Source organism: Octopus bimaculoides, chromosome 9 (genome assembly GCF_046866305.1).
Source record: "Octopus bimaculoides isolate indiv1 chromosome 9, ASM4686630v1, whole genome shotgun sequence".
NCBI classification, from domain to species: Eukaryota; Metazoa; Mollusca; class Cephalopoda; order Octopoda; family Octopodidae; genus Octopus; species Octopus bimaculoides.
Genome location: NC_142936.1, coordinates 41,842,866 through 41,860,365, shown reverse-complemented (window position 1 = coordinate 41,860,365; position 17,500 = coordinate 41,842,866). Strand labels below are relative to the sequence as shown.

At 35.2% G+C, this 17,500-nt stretch overlaps 1 protein-coding gene across 2 annotated transcripts in view; it reads right to left on the bottom strand.

The window, feature by feature from the left end:
- LOC106872661 (uncharacterized) overlaps nucleotides 1-17,500 on the bottom strand; it is a 75,364-nt gene that overhangs the window by 5,140 nt on the left and 52,724 nt on the right. For both annotated transcript variants that reach the window (XM_089357454.1, XM_014919724.3), the window contains exons 16-20: nucleotides 14,601-15,102; nucleotides 13,969-14,192; nucleotides 8,324-9,195; nucleotides 5,864-7,120; nucleotides 407-919 (exon numbers count right to left, since the gene is read on the bottom strand). In XM_089357454.1, the coding sequence (XP_089213580.1) occupies nucleotides 407-919; nucleotides 5,864-7,120; nucleotides 8,324-9,195; nucleotides 13,969-14,192; nucleotides 14,601-15,102 (3,368 nt within the window). The remainder of the gene's footprint in view (nucleotides 1-406; nucleotides 920-5,863; nucleotides 7,121-8,323; nucleotides 9,196-13,968; nucleotides 14,193-14,600; nucleotides 15,103-17,500) is intronic.

The window sequence follows — 17,500 nt, the reverse complement described above, 5'->3', positions numbered from 1 at the left end:
GGTTCGACCTCAGGCTACAGAAAATTATATTTGTCCATGATGCCTCAGAGTAGGATTGAAGAGGTCCACTGTCAATGTATAGAGATATTTACCATATCGAGAGGAAGAATAGTCAATGTTTGTACAAAGACAGATCAGTGGTTCCAGTCTGGCATGGATATTATTTCAGGTGTCCCCAGACGGACATTATGTTTATTGAGAGCCCTTTAAAATGTTTTGTCTATAATGTTGTATGATACCAATTTCTGGATAATGTTATAGAACAAGGTGTACTAGAAATGATGTAAAGTCAAGGGTGCACACTTCCAAAAACAGTTTAAGAATTACTAGTTTGGATTGTCATAGAAATATCAATGAAATATTTTAATGTCTCAGCTGCAATGTTTCATATAAAATGTTAATTTACCTGTTAGTTCTGGCTTGGAACTGTCCACCACAACATCATTTGATCGAAGGATTTCAGTTTGTTTTGTTGTGTGATTTCTTTTTATTTCTGCTTGGTAGGTATATCCATCTCTTAGAGTGAGATATTTGAAAGTCAGTTGCCGATGGTAACCAACAGACATCCAATTCATGTAAATTTTACCATTTTCAGTGATTCTGCATACGTAATCATCTTGAGTTTGGTCAGAATGTTCAATAACAACCTTCAATTGACTTTGATGACTTTGTATACAGCAAGAATTTGTGTTGGACCATTCATTGACTGGAATCATGCGAACTTTGGTGTGGTTATGTAACTTCGAAACAGATTTTGGTCTGGATATCAGACTGAACGCAAGCCCTGCATTATTTATGCAGTTTACATTCATGATAATAGGTTTGTTACCAACAGATTTGGTTGATAGAATTTTACTGATCTTGCTGCTAGCTGAAATTTCTGTCTTTTGCACAAAGGCTGTGTTGTCCTCCGATGTCCCTAAATAATGAAATGAAAAACGTTTTAAAGAATGTTTGCATGGCTGTGTATTTTGAATTTCACTTCAAGATAATTTGTACGTCTTCCCCATCAGTGCCATCATAAACTAACCTTTTATCATTTTTTATTTTGACTTTTCTGTAGATAGATCAGTATCTGTATTTTTTTTTTGCTTATTTTCACAAGTGGGACTAACATATTTTTCAACACATAAGCCAATGTAATACATGGTGTAAATATGTAGTGTAAATATTCAGATATAGTTGCTATCTTTCTAAATTCTGCTACATTTCACATGGAATTTTAGGTCCTCCAAAGTTGTCTTGAGTGTTAGAGATGACCTACTATTATTTTGGCTGTAGATTTTGGTCATGAAAATTTGACTTGTATGCCAGAAAATATGGTAATAGACATGGAAAAGAATTGGCTTTATAAAGCCTTTATGAATTGATGGCAGTTTTATATATAATAGCTGGTGTTTGCAGTGGTGTTGTGGGAGACAGCAGAATGGAAATACTAATGTGGTACAACTTATGGAGTAAGATGAAGGCTATTAATGATCATTAAAAGCATATTGATTTTGTATTTAACACAAAATAAAATGAGAAAATAGTTGTAATTTTTTTGTTTTTAATAATATAATGTATGTTTTTAAAAATAAATTCTACAGATATAGGGGAAGGAAATAGAAGAAAAATTGTAAAGAGATTTACTAGAAACTAAATCATCAAGATTCCAAATATAATTTACTGATTTCATATTAGTTTTGCTTGTTTGGGGTCACATTTTGTAAGTTTAGAAAATAACTGAGTTTAAGAATGTCAAGTTTTTAAAATTACAAGAACAAAAGGTAAAGACACTTTTTGGTCATGAATGACCATGGAATAACACCGAGAAAGTTCCCCTCTGGGGTACAAATCTGGGCAAATTTGTTTAGAGAAGACCAGCAGTTGCCTATGCATACAGGCGTCCCCTCTTCATGACACCGATGTTATCTAAGGGAAAGGCAAAAGGCTGATACAGCTGAGCACCAGTGACATCTACAGCTGAGTTGACTGGAGCAATGTGAAATAAAATGTCTTGCTCAAGAACACAACATACACCCCAGTCTGAGAAATGAACTCACTGCCTCATGATTGTGTTGTCTTCTATAAACAACCATGGTCGTTCATGACAACAGGGGATCTTTATCCTGTTACATATATGTATGCATTTTTTGTGTGTGCATGTTGATATTGCATGATAATTGTAAACAAGTGTTACTGTCATAGAGGCATTGCCATTTGTTTCAATCCTCCTGTGAAAAACATGTCTGGTCATGCAGAAATATTTTCAAGTAGAAAATAGTTGAAAAGTTCCCACCATACGTTAACAACTCAAAAAAATATAAGCTATATGTAGCTGAAAGATCAGTGATCCTTTTCAGACCTAAGAACTCCATTGTACAGCTGAATTCCAGACCTGAAATTTTCAGTGGGTGTAGACATATGGATGTTCCCCTGCTTGTGTGGCATGGTGCAGAGTCCTGTTGCTAGACATAGGGTTTTCCAGCAGCCACCCTCTTGACCCAGGCCAGCACTACCTCCTCCTGTTGATGAACTGGAAAATACTGCCCTCTCCAGATTAAGCAGCTGTACCTCAGCCTCTAGGCCTCTAATCATTCAGCCATATGACTTTACAGTCAAAAGGGACATAACTCTAATTCTTCTCCTTTTTCTTTCGTTTTCTGGTGTTCTCAACATTCCACTTTTACATCTACTTTCTTCTAGTATTTTCTCTCATTCTATAACGTGCTTTAGCTTGATATGCCATGTGGGAAGAGGGGGAGGATTGTACGAACATGTACTGAGAGTGATAAAAACTAAAAGTCCAGTCAACATCATGGTGTTTGGAGTGATCACTAGTGATGGCAACGTTATGCCTCCATTCATCTTCACACATGGCTCCAGACTCAACATGGAGGCCTACATCAAGTGCCTGGAGGAAGTTGTACTGCCCTGGGTCAAGACGGTGGCTGCTGGAAGACTCTATGTCTAGCAACAGGACTCTGCACTATGCTACACAAGCAAGGGAACCCAGCCATGACTGAGAGACAATTTCTGCGACCACATTACCCTTAACATCTGGCCACCTAACTCTCCAGACTGCAACCCATCTTGATTATTATGTGTGGGGTGCAGTTGAATGAGAAACCAGCAAAACTTGTAACACCAAAAATAAACTGAAGGCAGCATTCACCAACTTAAAGAAGGGGACTATCTAGGAAAATTGCAGGAGATTCCGAAGTCACCTTGGAGGCCGTGGTTGAAGCCAATGACGATTTTGAATAAATTTACTCTTTAGTATTTCAAGATATTTTTATGTAACTTTGGTAAATATATCTGTGAAAATGAGATATCAGTGTTATTTTCATTTTGTGCAATTTAGACAACACTTTATTCTTTAAACCCTGTATATATATATATATATATATATATATATATATATACATATATATATATGTATGTATATATATATATATATATATATATATATATATATATATATATATATATATATACATATATATATATATATATATATATACATATATAATAATAATAATAATAATATTAGGGATAAAATCCAAAATTAAAGGTAAAAACTCAATTAAAATCAATTTATTAAAAATTAAAATTAAATTAAGCTTCACAGTATAAAATATATATTAATATTATATATTAATATATATATATATATATATATATATATATATATATGTATATGTATATATATATGTATATAAATATGTATATATATATATATAATGTATGTATGTATATATATATATATATATATACATATATATATAAAATGTATGTATGTATATGTATATATATATGTATATAAATATGTATATATATATATATAATGTATGTATGTATATATATATATATATATATACATATATATATAAAATGTATGTATGTATATGTATATATATATATATATGTATGTATGTATATATCTATATCTACAATATATATGTATATAATTATATATACAATATATATATATGTATATATATAATATATATCTATATATACATATACAATATATATACATACATATATATATGTATCATCATCATCGGTTAACATCTGCCTTCCATGCTAGCATGGGTTGGACGATTTGACTGAAGATTGGCAAACCAGATGGCTGCACCAGAGTTTCTACAGCTGGATGCCCTTCTTAACGCCAACAACTCCGAGAGTGTAGTGAGTGCTTTTACGTGCCACCGGCATGAAGGTCAGTCAGGCGGTACTGGCAATGGCCAAGCTCAAAATGGTGTTTTTTTTTACGTGCCACCTGCACAGGAGCTAGTCCAGGGGCACTGGCAATGACCTTGCTCGAATGTTTTTTCATGTGCCACCGGCACAAGTGCCAGTAAGGCGACACTGGTAACGATCATGCTCATAGTTAATAAAAAAAATATCAGAAAGAAGCACACTCTAAAATATAGGGCAGTAATTATTACAACAAAATTTTATATAGAGTTACTCAAGGTTTCGCACCCACAAAGCTAAAGCCTTGTGGACAGCTTATCAGACTCTATATGAATACAAAATTTTAAAATATCTACATCGCAAACGTGAGAAAATGCTCAGAACTCGAGGAATACGGAAAAATGTTAATGAGTACAGATTATTTCCCCTTGAACAGAGGGGGAAAGAAAAGACCCTTATACACTCGGAGAGGCCTAATGATCAAACAGGAAGATCCAGTTTTCTAGTAAGTAGTTCTTGAAGTGGATACATTTAGAAAATACTTTTTTACAGCTGTTTAATGCGCCAAGCTTCTTGTTGTGTAAACAACAAATGGATGTATTAGTATAACGCTCGGGAATAGAGAACGTCTTTAACGTTTCGAGCCTACACTCTTCAACAGAAAGGAACACAGAAAGAAACAAGGAGAGAAAAAAATATATGTGTAGTGGTCAGTGATCTATCATGGTGAATGCCGGACAGAAGGATCACACAGGAGAGTTAAGAAGAAGGGGAGATAACAAAGAAGTTGCGATCCCAAAACGAAGGTGCGTGTGTGTGAGAGAATGCTGGTGATCTTAACGCATGTAGGTGTGAAGGTGTGAAAATGTGGGGGTGGGAATTGATGAGTGCTGGTGTGTGCATGGTGGTTTGTTGTGATGTGATGTGTGTGATATGGAGGTGGTGTAAACAACAATATATATATATATATATATATATATATATATAGGTGTGGCTGTGTGCTAAGAAGCTTGCTTCCCAACCACATGGTTCCAGGTTCAGTCCCACTGCATGGTACCTTGGGCAAGTGTCTTCTAATATAGCCTTGGGCCAACCAAAACCTTGTGAGTGGATTTGGTGGATGGAAACTGAATGACTACAGTCTAATGACTGAAACAAGTAAAAGATAAAAGTTACAAACTCTCACACATGTTCCATGGGCTTCTTTCAGTTTCTGTTTACCAATTCCACTCACAGGTTTTTAATCAGACCATGACTATAGTAGAAAACGCTAGCTTAAGTTGCCTCACACACACACATGCATTTGAAGGCCTTTAATAGCTGCAGTAAAGTCACATTAACCATTAAATTTCTCTTTGACAACATTCTGCCTTAGAAAAAACCTTTTTTCACTGCAGTATTTTATAATAAAAGATGACTTAAGACTGACTGACTTGGTAAAATGATCAGATGTCATTAGGCTAGTGGGTACCATGGAATATGCCATTATAACAAATGTGGATGATGAATAAAAGTCAAAATAAAAGGGCTGACAAAATATCAGAATAAAAGGTGATTTGAGTTCTCTGACCAGATTCAAAAGTTCTGTGGTTTTGAGAACTGCTTGGTGCAAGAGTATTTATGAACTCATTATTAAAAAATACCAAGGAATGAATATAGATTACTTATAACTACTTACCTATACTGTAATAGCATTTATAAATACCAGACTCCTTGTCTTTTGACTTCCACTTTGCTTCAACTAAAATTGTTGTTGGTTGATCATGTGATATAACAAAGTACTCCATACTGATAACAGGTGGAGTTTTGTCAACTGTAACAGATTTTGTAAAGGTAGCAACTAACCCTGCTTCATTTTCCACTTGTGCTGTCACATAAACTTGCTGTCCATGGAAAAAAGACTCACTGTATATTGTGTGTATACCACTGGGAGAAACATGAGCCAGTTGATTGATTTGGAAACCATGTGGTGTAGTTCCAGCACCAATGTAAATATGTCTGATGTCACTGTCTTCATCCTGTACTTGAAGGGAGACTGATATTGTAGTAGGTGAAGTTTGCCAAAGTTCTAATGCACTGTTTACATCTGAACTAACTGAAATACACTCCTCTACAGACATTTGGAATTTTGGTGGTAAATCTCTGCCAGTGTTAATCTGAAGGGAAACATTTTTCCTTCCATTTTCTCTAGATATAAAATGGAATTTGAATTGAGAAGTGTCAGATAGTATTCGAGGAGGAATACGGGCTGCATAGTCTCCAATGTATAAAATGATATTTTGTCTGTATATATGAGATAGAACGGTGAAAGAGATGTAATAGATCTTGTGCCACTGAAGCTGTAGTGTGGTGATAAAGTGTTGATCCTGGTCTTGAAGACTGTTGTTGTTTACTTCAAATTCCTTTTGGATGATAATTTTGGTAGAATCACACATAAAACCTTCAGGAGGTGTCCTATCTATGCAAACTTCTGGAGATCGAGAAATGTTGCTTCTATGACCGGCTGCATCAACTGCTTGAACATAGCCTACATAGCACTTGCTTTGCTCTAGATTCAGAACTTCAAACTTGTGATGTGTTGCAATTCCAACAGAAGTAAAAGGAGATATGGCATTAGCGAGCTTGGATGGGCCCATTGCCACTACATATTCTTGTACAGCAGAGTGAGCATCTTCAAAACCATGCCAGGATATTCCAAAAGACTTTTGTAAGTTCTGATGGTGACTGCTGCGATAGATCTCTGTGTTATATACAATGCCTGCTAAGGGAGGTGTATCGTCAAAAACAAATCCATCAGAACTCAATGAAACAAAGAGTCCAAGGTTATTAACTGCCACCACTGTGAAATAATAGCTGCTCCCTTTCTCTAACTTCACTTGGCTGACTTTCTCTGTAATATTTGCTGGTAAGATTTCTGCTGGCAAAAGGTCTCCATCTGTTGAAAAATGGGACAAGTTAACCATCAATTATAAGCATTATTTTTACTGGTATTTTCATAATTATGTTCAATTCATAACATATTAACATTCAAACACAAACACACATGCATCCATACATACACATTTACATGCACACACACACACACACACACACACACACACACACACACACACACACACACACACACACACACACATACACACACATGCATACATATAAACATGTCCACACATTAATGACTTGTAGGGACACTGTATTTCATTAAGCAACCATAATATACTACAAAGTATATCAAACACGTTATAAGTCAATATCGTGTTCTACTGTGTTAGCAGTGCTATTAAATCACCTGTTAAGTTATCTCTATAGATTTTCTATAGAAATTATAGCCAGCACTGATTTGGCATACTTGGATATGAAATGTCATTACAAATCAGTGCAGGCTATAATTTCTATAGTAAATCTGTACTGATAACCTTAACAAGTGATGTACACACATACTTTGCATACAGATACATATGTGTACATATACACATACTTATGCAAAGAAACCCACATATTATCTGATGAAAAATGCCTTGTTTTAAATAAGATTTACAAATATTAACAAATGCTGCATAGTAGCAAGATTAAATGTGAAGCCTATGAGGTGAAATGCAATACTTATATGGTAGTGAGACACGAGCACTGAATGCAGAAGATGTATGAAGGTTAGGGAGAAATTAAATAAGCATGATCCATTCGATGTATAGTACTGGTTTCAAATTTTAGCACAAGGCCTGCAATTTCGGGGTTGAGGGAATAAAGTTGATTACATTGACACAGTGTTCAATTGCTACCTATTTTATCAACTCTGAAAGGATGAAAAGGCAAAGTCAACCCTGGTGGCATTTGAACTCAGAATGTAAAGATGGATGAAATGCCACTAGGCATTTTGTAAGGCGTGCTAATGATTCTGTTAGCTCACTGTCTTCCATTGGATGTCTGATTTAAACTGAGAAGATGAGCAATGTTGGAGATGACTGAGAAGAAGAGCAATCAGTTGTGGTGTGCAAAAGCGACTTCATTGGTATGGACATATAATGTGTACAGAGGATGTAAAAATGTAGGGGTTTTTTTTTCTCACAGATAGGAAAGATGTTGACTAAATTAATAAGAAATCTCATAATAGGCAGTAGATACTGAATATTTTACTTACAACCAGGTGCAGTTCCTGCCATCACAATGAAATGGGTTAGCACACTTTGTGATTCTTTAAAAACTCCCTTCCAGCAAGCTGCAATGGTTGTTACTGCTGTCATGTAATCAACATCCTCCTCACCGCATCCTTTTGTTGTGTCTCGTACTGATGCCCCTCGGCGAACGACAGGTGCAGAGAGATCAAGATTTATTGTGTCTGGAGATGTAAACACACGGAACTGGTCAGCAGAATACCATGCTTTAATATAAAACTTGTATTCTTCACTAGCCAGTAGATCTTGTCCTTTAGGTAAACAATAAGTCACATGGTCTTGCAAACCAATATCTTTCCAAGGATTTTCTTTTAGAATATTGAAGATACCATCACCAAAACTGGAACCCTTGATACCTGCACTCCATTCAAAACGTTGGACAGCAGAAATGTTGTTCACCTTCCAATAAGCTGTGAGACATTTAGCAGATACAATAAAACCTTTATCATTTAATACATCTATTGATAAGGAAGTGTTTTCTTCAGGTAAACTATGACATTTCATTGAGGCTTTAGAGAGCACTTGACATTTTTTACCACTAGCAGCACAAGTACAGTCATTATTGCAATACTGTATAGAACAAGAGTGTTTTTGGATATCAAGCAATCCATAGTCACCTTGTATGGAGCCACTCACCATTTCAACAGTCAGTTTAAATACTGCACTGTAAAGACCTACTCCATTTTCTGCTAGAATCTCAATGATGAGTTCATCTGGTGGTATGAGAAGTTCATTCAGTATTGCTCTGGCAGATTGGTATTTCATTCCACTTTTGTGAGGGACAGTTATGGGTTTGCTTAGTAGTTGGTTACTTAAGTGGCGTATTGTTAGGTGATATCTGAGAATGAAGGAAACAGTGTGATGTTGAATTATAAAAATGTCACATTAATAATAATAATAGTGATTTTCAAATTTTGGCACAAGGCCAGCAATTTTAGGGCAAGCGATTTATAGATTACATTGCTTAACTGGTATCTATTTTATCAAGACCAAAAAGATGAAAGCAAAATCAATCTCAGCAGAATTGAATTTGAACTCAGAATGTAAAGAGCTGGTAAAAATGCCAGCTTGGCACCTAATAATAATAATAATAATAATAATAATAATAATAATAATAATAATAACAATAATGGTCTCAAATTTTGTCACAAGGGCAGCCATTTTGTGGGAGGAGATGAGTTGATTGCATCAACCCCAGTGTTCAACTGGTACATATTTTATTGACCCTGAAAGGATGAAAGGCAAAGTCAAGACAAATGGCTCAAGAAAATTGGAATAAAATGTCCTGTAGAGCTCCTACAGAAAGTTTGCCTCTTAGGGAGAGCAAGGATTATCAGGAGGGTTCTAAGCTCTTGAGAGACTACTGAAAACTTGTGAATACCTAAGGTTACAGGTAGTAACCCACTACCGACATAAATCTTGCCAGGAATAAGACTGAACCTGCATAAAACCAAAATAATAATCCTTTCTACTATAGACACAAAGCCCAGATTTTGTGGGGAGGGGGAGAGTCGATCACCTCGACTCCAGTACTCAACAGGTACTTAATTTATCGACCCTGAAAGGATGAAAGGCAAAGTCAACCTCAGCGGAATTTGAACTCAGAATGCAGTGGCAGACGAAATACCGCTAAGCATTTCACCCAGCATGCTAACAATCCAGAATAATAATAATGATAATAATAATCCTTTCTACTGGAAGCACGAGACCTCAAATTTAGGGGGAGGGATTAAATCGAATCCATCGACCTCAGTGCGTAATTAGTACTTATTTAATCGACCCCGAAAGGATGAAAGGCAAAGTCGACCTCTGCAGAATTTGAACTCAGAATGTAATGGAAGATGAAATACCACTAAGCATTTTGCTCAGCGTGCTAACAATCCAAAATAATAATAATGATAATAATAATAACAAGAGCACTCAGAGAGCGCAAGCCTCTGCCAAGGCAACACTAACGTCCTCTCAATGATTAGCCAGAGATGATTTTTAAAATGAGAATATCTGAAATAAACTCGACTGCTCTCACAAACAAGAATACTAAAAATGAACCTGACCACTCTCAAAAATTAAATAAAAAATGGGAAAAATTATCCAGAATCCTTGTCCAGTACAGGATCGATCCCAAAGTCTAATCAGTTCATGCCAGTCATAAAGCCAAACATCCCTGAAAGTTCCATCCATATCCATCCAATGATTCTTGAGATATCTTGTCCACGGACAAACAAACACAACTGAAAACAATACCTCCACCTTCACTAACACGAAGGTAATAATAATAATAATAATAATAGTAGTACTCTTATCAGATGGATAGTCATGATGGGTATACTGGGCTTCATATATTTATCCCAGTGTCACTTTGATGGCATGCACAGCTCTCTCACTCAATAATAATAATGATCTTTCTTTTATTTAACACAAAGGACCATAGATATAATATGAAATATGATATAATAATAAAAGAGGTTACTAATCAAAGGGACACATACATACATTCATACATACACACATGCATATGTGTGTATGTATATATACTACACAAGAAGTGAGGCAAAAAGCAATACAACACATAAAAACAGGTTAGATATGTAGTTGATAAAAACAAACAAGAGTAACCCAGCTACAAACAGTGAAAGGCCACCACCTAAATAGGATCAGAGAACCCCAACAACTATAGTAACTTTCTGCCTTGACTACTTTCTGCCATGATCACTTTCTATAAACTAGTAATTCCAAAATTTCTCATGAGCAATATCAACTTTAGCTCATCTGTGAAGAATTGCTCATCATCTGAGAAGTGCACCCTTAGATCTAAAAAGACTGTTGGTGGGATTTTCATTAATGGTCTATCATTTGGTTTTAGCTTGGTGTATTTAACTTATCTCTTCCTCAGTCAACACAGTACTGTTTTCTTTCTAATTATTTCAGACTATCAGATAGCACTTTTTTCTTTTTTCATTCTTTTATTCTTTTACTTGTTTCAGTCATTTGACTGCAGCTATGTTGGAGCACCATCTTTAGTCAAGCAAATCGACCCCAGGACTTATGCTTTGTAAGCCTAATACTTATTCTATCAGTGTCTTTTGCCCAAGCTGTTAAGTTATGGGGATGTAGACACACCAATATTGGTTGTCAAGCGATAGTGGGGGTGGACAAATACAGACACACAAACATATACATATATATATATAGCTATATATATAATGGGCTTCTTTCAGTTTCTATCTACCAAATCCATTTATAAGGCTTTGGTCAGTCCGAAGCTATAGCAGAAGATACTTGCCCAGGATACCATGCAATAGAACTGAACCCAGAACCATGCCATTGGGAAGCAAGCTTCTTACCTCACAGCCACACCTGCGCCTGTGTAACAAAATCTTTTTTTTTGTCTTTGGTCAATAAGCTTATTTCCTATTTGCTTCTATCTAGAAATCAAAAGAAATGACTACTATTACCTTCAAACTTTGCTTTTGTGATCTGAACATGAATGTTTTGAAACTGACTTGCTTTCCATTACATTTCAGATAGATTCACTGCTGAATTGCTGAAGCAGAAATATCGTTATAGCAAATATTCTGCTCAATTCCACAGATTTGCTTGTCAGTTGCTTGACAACCAGTTAAGCATGTCTCTTAGTGGCTGACGATATGTGCATCTCTGATCAAGAGCAGGAGCAGTGGGGGAGCACCATGGCTGTGTGTTGAGAGGGATTCTTTAGGGTTTGAATAAAATGCAACAAAAGCACAGTTTGAAGGAAATATTAGCCATTTTTTATTCTTTCTAGGAGTAAGCAAATAGGAAATAACAGTTGCTACCCAAGGACAAAAATCATGTTACATAGTGTAATGACTGGTAAAGATCTTGCAGCATTTTGATTATTGAGGATGGGATGAGGATTTTGGTTCATTCGGTTTTTTTTTACCCTTTCTCGTTTTACTGATTTTCCCCACTCCAGTAAGTTTTCCTACCTTTCTCTAATTTCTGTCTTTTCCCCTATCAGCATAATACAATGATGGTAAAACTGCTGTTCAGGTTCTTTGGTTAGTCTTGTGGCAAAAAAGGACTCCTTGGCTGGCCCCCAATGCTTGTGGCTTTGAGGATGAGGGTTTCTATTTATCTTTGCTTCAATTTTAGCTTCCATTGAAGCTGCAGTCATCAGTGTTCTGGAAATGGTGGTCGCAGCAGTAGCAGCAGCTGCCATCGGTAAAGTCAGCAAATTGGGTCAATGGGTTCCTCACAAACTTTCTGCACATAGAGAGCGAATGTATGCTCTTCTTTGCAGTCATGTCTCATGAATGAACCTTTTTGGGATCAAATAGTGACTCATGATGAGAAATAGGTTATCTATAAAAATGTCAAGCACTGAAGACAGTGGGTAGGGAAAGGAGAAACACTAGCACCCCCAGGCTAAAGAAGGTCTTCACCCATGTAAGGTGTTGTTATCAGTTTGGTGGGATATGAAAGGTTTAGTCCACTTTGAACTTTTAAACCCAAATCAAATGATAGCAAGCAAGATCTACTTCATCCTCAGTGATTTGCCATTTTTGTTGCTGCTTCCCTTGCTACTATCAGCCCATTTTTATTTTCGTTTTGGTTTCCCATTTTATTACAGGCAGTGGGCCTTCAAGTGGTCTTCACACCCACATGTGTAGCATCAGGCCTTCTACCTTACACCTCCACTTTTTCCTCAGTGAAATACAAGGCCAGATTAACCATGAGGTAATTGGAAATCACCAGGCCTTAGAAGTCCATACAGCTATCTGCTCAGTCATACAGACTCATAGAGCCAGTTTCCTGGTTTCTGGAGCATATATATATATATATATATATATATATATATATATATATATATATATATATATATATCACCCTCTCCTACTCTGGATGGGACACCAGTCCATCGCAAGGTTACTCATTTTTGCTGGCTGAGTGAAGTGGAGCAACATGAAATGAAGTGTTTTGCTGAAGGGCATAATGCCTTGACCAATCCAGGAATTGAAACCACAATCTTATGATCATGAGCCCAGCACCTTAACAACTAAGTCTGTGTCTCCACAGAAGTCCATGCAGACCTCACCTAATCACATGTTGTGGATCATTGTTCAACCTTTTGAGTTTGATAAAATAAAGTACCAGTCACATACTGGGATTAATTTAACCTGTTAGCATTCAGATTTCATTGTCAAATATAATGCTTATTTATTCACATTGTTTTGAACTAATCATGCATTATCTTCTATCTTCAAGATTTCTTTGATGTGACTATATTTTTTTAGAATGGCATTGTAGGGTAAATGTGAGAGACCAGATCAGGTAGAATATTTGGGCTGGATATCGCCAGTTTAAATGCTAAAGGGTTAATATTTCGTAAAGCACTCTACTAGATGTGAAAGGAATCATAAGAGAGGCTTAGACTGGTCTTGGTGCTACTGATACACTGGACTTTTTAACTAAATGTTTGTTTAGTTACTTCTTTTTAGAAATCATGTAACTGGTTTATTAGCTGCTCAACAACAACAACAACAACAACAACTATAAGGACAACTGCAGCAATGACAACAAGAAACATTAGTATTGGTGTTTTATCATATCACAATTCAAAATGTCTCACCTGCTGATACCTGATTCTCCGTCTTCAAAATTATACCAAACCAGGTTAAGTCTGGTTAGATTTACTCCATTTTCTGAGACAGTGTCCCAGCTGAGCTTATCTGGTTTGAAATGGCCCATGGATGGTGCAGTACTGTCAACATAAATCTGCTGAAGTGCATCGGCAAATGTGCAAAGTCCTGCAGCATTGCATGCTGCCATAGAAATGTTATAAAGTGAACCATCCTGAAATGAAACCCCATAAAACAGAGATTAATTCTAGAAACATTGTTTGTTTATGTAATGTTTTTTCAAGTTAGCAAAGATTCGAGGAATACCTATTGAGACTATTTATGCAATATATTGATTTGTTTATACCAAAAACATTTCACGCGAATTCACAGGACTTTACATGTTTTTATTGTATTCTATTGTGTTTTTGTCCAAGATGGAAAAGAGATTGATAGAATATGTACCAGACTTAAAATGAGTACTGAGGTTGATTTGTTTGACTAAATTTGCTAGGAAGTGCTCTAACATGGCCACAACTCAATCACTGAAACAAGTAAAAATTAAAAGAATATATATCAGCTGATTTAGTCATTTACACCAAAAGTAATTGAGTCTAAGTGAGAATAAAGTGATTAATTTTACCTGAAGCCTGTCTTTTCCTTTCAGAACCAAAGTGGCATGATCCATTGGAGGCAACTGGAACTCTTTAGAAAAGGTTGTACCAGAGTGATGTGGATATAACATGAGGAAACGGTCAACTATTGGACTCTCATCATCTTTAAATGACCACTCTAATGACAGAACACTGCTGTCTGTAGTATAGAAGACATTGCCATTAGTGGATAGTTTGTGTAAGTTTAGAACCTTTGGTGGCATCAGAACTTTTGGTGGTGTTTTATCAATGTAGAATCCAGCAGAAGAACCAGTTGAAGTGAGACCCACATTGTTGTAACCCATCACAGAAGCATAAAGCAAAGTATTCAGAGGAAGGTTTAAGTTGAGTGCAACAACAGAAGTTGTTAATAAAGCTGGCTGCCATTGTAAGATGTCACAGAGGAATGGCATTTTGCCGATGCAATATTCAAATTTCTGCATTGAGGAGTGAGGGTCAAAGAATCCAGTCCACTGTATATTTAAAGTTGATCTGAAGTGAGAAATTACATATAAAATTGTTAAGTAGTAGCCTCTATAATTAAGTTGTTTCAATAGAAAAAAATAATGCTTTCAAATTTTGACACAGGGCCAGAAATTTCAGAGGAGAGGGAAAGTTGATTACATCAACTCCAGTGCCCAACTGGTGCTTATTTTATTAACCTCGGAAGGATGAAACGTAAAATTGACCTTGGCAGAATTTGGACTCAGAAATAAAGACAGAGGAAATGCTGCCAAGCACCTACAATTCTGTCAGCTCACTGCCTTCATAGAAAAGAAAATAATAAAACCTATAAATAGCATTTAGAAAGATTCTTGTTCATAATAACTAAATTAGTAGCCATAAAACTGTGTTTATATCTGAAGTAGGGTGAGGAAATCATACTTATAAAGTCTCAGTTAGGGGCCATAAGTTTTTGTTTATAATATCTCAAATAGGGGCCATAAAACCCAATTTATAATATCTGAATTAGGAGCCATAAATTTCTGTTTATAACAGCTCAATTAAGAGTTATATTGTCCTATTTATAATATTTTAATTAGGGGTCATTAACTTCTGTTTATAATAGATTAACTAGGGGCTATAAAATACCATTTATGACATATCAACTAGGGACTATAAAATCTTGTTAATAATACCTCAGTGAGGTGTCATAAAACCCTGTTTATAATATCTCCTCTAGGATCATTGAGAATTTCTAGAACAGTTAGAGTTATGCTTAAGATTAATCATAATGTTTGAGTATAAAGGACTGACCAAATAGCTAACAATTATGATCTTTGTTCTAAGACAAGATTTGAACATTCCAACAATGATTTCTGCAAGGCAGGCAATGCATTCTTGGGATATGTAAATGAATGCAAGTAAAAATCAGGCTTTGGTATAACTCTTTGATTTTTACAAGAGACAACTGAAAACATGGTGCATACATGTTACATATACTCTATTTCCAACTGTGTCTCATATATGCACCCCATTTTAATTAGATGAATATGATTTTGACTTAAGATTACATGATGGCAAAATCATTAATGCACCAGACAAAACATTTAGTGGCATTTCTTCCAGCACTTTAAGTTCTGAGTTCAAATGTAGCTGAAGTCAACTTTGCCTTTCAAACTTTTGTGAGGATCAATAAATCAATGTAACTGGCTAGTCCAGGCTTTGTGCCTACAGTAGAAAAGACTATATTTTATTATATTCATTTATTATATTATATCATATTACATTATATTATATTACATTACATTACATTATATTATATTACATTATATTGTATTATATTATATTGTATTATATTATATATATATATATATATATATATATATATATATATGTTCAAAGTCTGTTGGAAAGAACAAATTGTTCACCATGTAATTATTTAATGCCTTATATTTCCCTGATGATATTTTACTCATAACTTATAAATGCAGATTTATTACATAAATTTGTAATTCATTGATTGAGTATAAATTGAAACAATTGTTGGAATGATTACCAATATGTTAATAAATTAATTATTAACCATTAACTCTCCATTTTCTTCTTTTAATTGAATATAGATTATTTGCTTGATATATAACTATTTATTTTAGGGAAATTTTTTCCCAATAATATAAGGTACTAGCAATGAACCCCAGCGTTGCCCGGGTGTTATGACCTACAGCCACATTGTATTAGTTGTTCATTTCTTATGGGCAGAATTGGCACACGAGGAGTATGAAGTAAACAACTCTTCTTTATAAACATGATTTCCAGTCATTTTCTGTCTACCAAGTTCGGTCACAAGTCTGTGGTTGGCCTAAGGCTATGATAGAAAACAGTTGCCCAATGTACCATGCAAAGGGCTGAACATGGAACCATGTGGCTGGGAAGCAAACTTCTCAAACAAACAGTCATTCTTACACCTAATATGTGTGTGTGTGTGTGTGTGTGTTTTTACATTTGTTGTTAAAATGAGTATTGTGTCCCACCATGTCTCAAAGTTAGCAGTTCATCAAGCAGAGATCTATAAAATAAATGCCAAATTGAAATACATTCTGAGGTCAATATGATCAATTAAATTTTTGAAGGTGATACCCTATCATGGCAACAGTCAAAAGACTAAACCCAGTAAAATAACGTTAAAAGACTTAATGACTTCAAATTTAAGGTAATGGATTGCTAACAACAAAATAATGAGTTCAAAACTTCTAATTGAACTTCCACTCTATATGATATCAATATATGTACATCTCAGTCTATTTGACTTCTGACTATTAACAATTGTAATTTGAAGTTGAATGGTTAGCAGTAAGAAAGATGTCCAGATTTCTTAAAAAATTATCGTGCAAAATATTTTGAGAAAAAAATTTTTTTTCCCCCACAATAAAACACACACACACATACA